The 6,192-nt window shown below is 67.1% G+C and overlaps 1 protein-coding gene across 1 annotated transcript; it reads right to left on the bottom strand.

Moving 5' to 3' along the window:
• Positions 1-394: 394 nt before the first annotated feature.
• Positions 395-5,768, bottom strand: FAAP20 (FA core complex associated protein 20). The gene is made up of 4 exons (XM_080800751.1): positions 5,688-5,768; positions 5,337-5,466; positions 4,952-5,238; positions 395-740 (listed from the first exon to the last, which is right to left on the bottom strand). Exons 1-4 carry the CDS (start codon positions 5,747-5,749, stop codon positions 677-679), a joined length of 543 nt encoding a protein of 180 aa, XP_080656877.1. The 5' UTR covers positions 5,750-5,768; the 3' UTR covers positions 395-676.
• Positions 5,769-6,192: the final 424 nt, after the last annotated feature.

Raw genomic sequence — 6,192 nt, 5'->3', positions numbered from 1 at the left:
CTCTTGTGCCCCACCTTCCACTTGCCCTGCAAGCGCCACCGCCACCTGGCCAGTGGGGAATGTTCCAGCACGCTGGCCTGGGCCCTCCCCTGAGTCCCCGCCTGCCCGGGGGTGAGGGGTCTTGGGCGGTTCATCCGGGGAGGTGAAACGCGGGCGAGTGGCGTGTGCGGAGGCGGGAGGACGTGCGACCCCGCCGTCCACCTGTCTGCAGCGGCGGCCGGTTCCGCTCAGCACACTGGGCTCCTCCCCCCGGCTGGGGTCCCTCTGCCACGCACCTCTGTCCGCGTCTGACGGCAGAAGAGCACGCTGCTTGGCGAGGCCAGAAACAGAAAGGAGCCCGTGTGTCAGTCCCGACACACACACATGCCAGGAGTCCACACTTTTTTTTTTATTTAAAGATTTTATTTATTTATTGGACAGACAAAGGTCACAAGTAGGCAGAGAGGCAGGCAGAGATGGGGGTGGGAGGCAGGCTCCCCGCTGAGCAGAGAGCCCGATGCGGGGCTCGATCCCAGGACCCCAGGATCATGACCTGAGCCGAAGGCAGAGGCTCAACCCCCTGAGCCACCCAGGCGCCCCGAGTCCACACTTTAAATACGTGGCTTTCAAGGTGGAGGACATGGTTCCGGCGGAGGGCCTGGGCCTCTGCACCGGCTGGGCTGGCGGGAACGTCGGCTCACCACACCACGTCTTCCGCACTTTCCGCCAGGCACTGAGCAAGGTGGCCATCGACGTCCAGACTGCGAGAGGGAGGAGACAGTCATCCACACGCAGGGAACGGCTGACCACGTGCCACCTCACCAGGGCACCCGCCACAGGCTCCTGCCCTCCCCTGGGGTAACCACCACACCAAAGGTCAGCCGGAGAGAACCCCATGACAGTCTCCATGGCCAGTCAGAAACGGGGGAGGGGGGAGGTCCGGGGGCAGCCACACGAACCGGAACAGGCCAAATGTCCCCATCAGGGGACACGTTCTCAAGGCTCACCCAGGTGCCCACGTCTGAGGCTGAGGGGCAGGGGTGCCCTGTGTCTGCTTGGGCCTCCTGGGGCCTTCGGGAGCCCAGTCGGCTTGACAGCCTCACGGCTCCCAGCAAGCTGCTTGTCCTGGAGCCCGAAAGCCCACCTGGTGGCTCCCTGGCCAGGCCTCACAGTCGAGGGTGGCCCTTTCTCGGTCCCCAGCCTGCCCACGGCTGGGGCTCTGTAAGAGGGTCACGTCCTCACCTGCAAAAACCACCCCACTTGGCACCCCAAAAAGGAAAAGCACAAAGACTGAGGCCCCAGGAACACAACCAGGGTCCATCCCAAGAGGCAGGGACAAGTGGGGGGGAGGGGGCCATGCAGCTCAGGTCTGAGATTGTGTTTTCTTGACGTGGGGAGACCAAGCCCCCTTAGGGATGGGGTTCAGTGAACCTGGGCTGCCATCCTACAACTCTGGGGGCACTGAGGCCTCTCGGTGTCCAGTGGGGTGTGGGGCAGGGTCTAGATTCGTGGCACAGAGCACTTTCCATCCCTGGTCTCATGTGACCCCATCAAGGAGGGCGGGCCAGGCAAGACTGTCTCCCGTGTGCTTGAGAACCGGGGATGGGCAGCTTCTGCCCGTGCCCCCGAGTAGCAGAGCTGGGGAGCTCAGCAGGACTGCTGGGAGACGCCCTCCACAGGGAGGCCGAGCCCACCGGCGGTGACCAGCAATGCTCCTTGTGTCCACCCAGCAGCTGGCCTGCCCTCAGCCCCTCGGCCTCCTGCTACCCCGATGCTCCCGACGGGCCCAGCCTCCCTGTACCTCCCTGGGTTCGGCAGCGTGGATGACGACCCACCTCGCACTGGGACTTAAACGTCCCCCACAGCCTCTGCCCCAGACCGGGCACGTGTCATGGTGGCCGGGGCCCCACCTGCACCCTACGGAGCGAACACCAGTCCTGCCCCCGCGGCTCTTCCCAGGTCTCTGCAGCTGGCAGAGCAGACACCCCCTCTGTCGCTGTGGGTCCCACGGGACCCTCTGAGACGCCTCTGCGCCAGGACCTCGCAGGTGGTCTGCCCAGACGGCGTCTCCCTGCCCGCAGACAGGACCTTTCCTCTGCCCGTCTAGAGCCATCCTAGTCCGCTGGCCACGTTCACTGGCCAGAGCGGAAAGGCCTGTCCCTGGAGCATCACTGCAGACAGCGTGGGCCACGCCACCGCCCCTTCCCCTGCTGCTCTGGGCGCCTGTGCCCCTTCCGGTGGCCACTAGCTGCCCTTTCAGACTCTAGGGCTGGGCCGCTGCGCGCCCCCTCAAGGCTGCCACAAGAGTCTAAGGGGTGAACAGGTCATCCCGTCTGCAGTTTCCAGGCAGCATCCCTCGGTGGGGAGGGGTGTGCCCTCTGGGACCCTCCAGCCCTCCCCCTACTAGGAGAACTTGGTCTTGGCAGCCTGTTCCCACCACAGCTTGCCCCGAGACAGGCCCTCCTCACCGTCGCAAGGAAGCCCGGTGTGCGGACCGCCGGCCCGGCTGCAGGACAGGAGACCGGCCCAAGAGCCTCTCCTGACGGGACTGGACGGCGGCCCGCGGGGGCTCGGCGCCGGTACGAGGCCAGGTTCTCCTCGCACACATGGGACACAACTCAGCTTCTGGCTTCCCCGACCCCACGTCAAGTGGCCCACGGGGGTCTGTGTCCCCAACCGCCCCCGTGGCTTGCAGGCATCAGGGAGCCCACAGAAGCCGTGACCGCAGCAGCATGCAGCTCTCCAGGGCGCGGGCCTCACACTCCGGCGCATCCGCTGTGTAAACGCTCGTCACGTCGCAGAATAAAACATCAGTTAGCATCTACCTTCGGGTCAGGTCACGATCCTGGGGTCCTGGGACTGAGCCCCGAGTCAGGCTCCCTGCTCCGTGGGGAGCCTGCTTCTCCCTCTCCCACTCCCCCTGCTTGTGTTCCCTCTCTTGCTGTCTCTAGTAAATAAATAGAATATTTTAAAAATAAATTTTTTAAAATAAAGGATAATATATATCAAAAAAGTCCCAAGAATCACTAAAAGCTGACACTTTCCTAGGGAAAGTCACAAGCTGGTGGGACAGCTTAGCTACCCTGCGCACCTGCTACGTGGGACCCGCCCGGAGCCCAGGCAGTCTCCTTGCCCCAGGGTCCCGAGCATCCATCCCACCAAGGGCCACACCTTTGTTTGCAACGACCCGTGTCCCCCCAGTCTCCCCAGTCACTGCGAGGACCTGAGGGGTGCGTGGCCCCAGCACCCAATCCCATGCAATCACGCGGAAGAATGTGCTACAAGTGGATCCAGACACGCCGCAGCCTGGACCCCACGGCACCAACACCTACTTCGGAAGACAATGAGGCCCTCTGCCAAGCCTTAACTGAACTGCTTACAAAACTCAAAACGGGCACTTTTTTCCCTCCGATGTCTCTGTCGTCGGCAGTCTTCTTTTGCGCTGGGCAGAGATGCCAGCATTCCCAGGACAAGCCCCATCCAGAAGAGGAGGAAAGGGGGGCACCCTGAGAGCTTCTGCCAAGAAAACCAATTTCCCTCTAGAGCCTGCAGTGGCTTCCTCTGGCCCCGGGTTTCGCGGACCCGCGGTGAATCGGGAAGACCACTAATTTTAAAGAGTGTCCTCGGCGTTCTCAGAACGGGCCAGCGGGACTCGCAATTCACATCCATCCCAAAACACGAGTGTGAGCAGGGGGCAGTGCAGGGAGGCGCTGGGTCTGGGAACGTTTTCCAAATATCCTGGGGCTCCCGCGGGCCACTGAGCCACGTCCTCCAGGCCCGGCCTGCGGCTCCGCCTGCTGGGGCTTCACCCACACGCTGTCCCCCGGCCAGGACAGCCACCGTCTCGCCCAAACCAGCCCGCTCCCGCCTCCCCAGCCCTGGGCTGTGTGGGCACAAGGACAAAAGCGCGGGAGTCCTGGGCTCACCCCAACGCCGGGCCCGCGAGGCCCGCTCCAGAACAGCAGCGCAGGCTGGAGGAGCCGCCACGCGACCACAACCGGACGTCACATCTCCGGTAAAAAGCAGCACCTGAAGACCCGCGTGAGCACGTCGGGCGGGCGCTCATCCAAGCCACGGCTTTGACGGCGTCTGCTTTGCCACCAGCTGGGTCGCCCTCCCTGTCCAGGGTGGTGTTCGCTTCAGGACAACCAGGGAGGCGGCCTGTGACCTGCATGCCACCTCCCAGCCACAGGACATGTGCAGCTGGCCCACTTACCGAAAACTGCCGTCCGCTCGCTACACCCACACCCGCGACCCCCACACCGGCGTCCCTAGCTGTGTGACACGTGGCCCATGAGCTGGGCACTCTGGGTTTAACAGCTCAGCAACACTGATTCCACTCCCCTCACTTAAAAAAAGATATGAAGAGGGACTGCTGGGTTGCCCAGTCAGTTAAGAGCCTGACTTTTGACTTCGGCTCAGATCATGATCTCGGGGTCGCGGGATGGAGCCCCATCGGACTCCACGCTCAGCAGGGAGCCTGTCTGGTCCCTCTCCGTCTGCCCCCCTCCCCAATCATGTGTACTCCCTCTCCCTGTAAAATAAATGCATAAAAAAAAAAAGTATAAAGACGTACAATGAGTTCTTAAGGTAATACAGCAGCTCCAGACACAAAGTCCTCGTTTTTAAAACCCATCCCCTATGAGAATTCAGGTGGGACGCTTCACACAGGAAACTGCTGGGTGACCTGAAGCCCCAGAGGGGCCCTGGAGGCGGCCTCAGCCTGGGGACGGCGGCCACCACCAGGGTCCCTGAGACTCAGAGTGGGGGCTCCCTGCCCTCCTGCTGCAGAGTCGGCAACGGGGAGACTGCAGCCTGGCCCCGGGGCTCCAAGGGACGAGGGAGAGAGGGACGGGCACACCCGTACACCCCGCCGTCTGGCGAACGGGGTCAGTGGCTGCGCTCCGCCGGCTCCGCAGGCCAACCACGGGGCTGCGGTCAGAGGAGGGAACGGAGGTCCGGGCGCACTCACCCGGGGGCGAAGTCGGCCTGGCACATGGGGCAGCTCCGCAGGGTCGGCGCGTTCTCCCACAGCTGCTCCCGGGCGCCGGGGGTCCCGCGGGGCTCCGGCGCGGGGCGTCGCTGCGGGGACCGGGCCGGGGACCCCGAGCGTCCCCGGGCCCCAAGGAGCACACAGTAGGATCGTCCTGGGCCCCCGCCTCCCCTCGGGGCCGGCGGGAAGGGCGTCCAGGAAAAGGTGCGCGCTCCCACGGTGAACACCTCGGGGGGCGCGCTGCGCTCCGGGCCGCCGCCGGGCTCCTGCCGAACGGGGTCGTCGGGCCGCGTCACCCGCGCCCCCCCGGCCAGGGCCCCGCCCCCTTCCACGCCCGGCCGCCCCGGGGGCCCCCGCCACGCACCGGGCCGGGGAAGGCGGGCAGCGGCGGCAGCTCTCCGTCGGGGCTCAGATCCGCGCTCGCGGCGCGCAGCAGCTCCGTCCACGGCCGCGCGCACTCGCCGCCGTCCCCCGGGAGGGGGCCCCCGCGGCCGCTGGGGGTGCGGGGAGCAGTCAGCGGGGGCCCCGGCGGAGGAGAGGGGTTCGGGGGGGGACAACCCCGAGGGGGCGGGCGGGCGCGGAACCGACTCGGGTTCCGGGAAACACGTGGGTGCGCGGCCCCGGGCCCCAGAGCGGCCGGGGAGCGCGGGCCTCCTCTCCCACCCCCGGCCCGCCCCACCCCCACCCCTCTCTCCCCACCGGCCTCCGGCCTCACCCGGCCCCCGAGGACGGCCTCCGGCGGCGTAGCCCAGGCCGCGGCCTCCGCGCAGCCTCCATGCGCCCCCAGCCGCGCGTCCGGCGGAAGTGAGAGGTCCGCCGCGGACCCCGCCCCCGCACAGCCTTCCCCCGCCCCGCCCCCCGCCGGGGACCCCGCCCCCGGCACAGACTGTCCCCCCCGCCCCGCCCCCGCCAGGGACCCCGCCCCCGGCACAGACTGTCCCCCACCGCCCCGCCCCCGCCAGGGACCCCGCCCCCGGCACAGACTGTCCCCCCCCCGCCCCGCCCCCCGCCGCGGACCCCGCCCCCGCAAGCCTTTCCCCCGCCCCTCCCCTCGTCGGGGACCCCGCCCCCCGCGCCAACCTCCCGTCTGAAGTCCGCCGTGGACCTGGACCCGCCCCCTCCCCGCGCGCCCCGCCCCTCCCCGCGCGCCCCGCCCCTCCCCGCGCGCCCCGCCCCTCCCCGCGCGCCCCGCCCCCTCCCGTGTCAGCGCTGGACACCGC

This window comes from Martes martes (assembly GCF_963455335.1).
Source record: "Martes martes genome assembly, chromosome: 4".
Taxonomy (NCBI): Eukaryota; Metazoa; Chordata; class Mammalia; order Carnivora; family Mustelidae; genus Martes; species Martes martes.
Note: the sequence above shows the minus strand (reverse complement) of the source record. Positions and strands in the feature narration are given on the sequence as shown.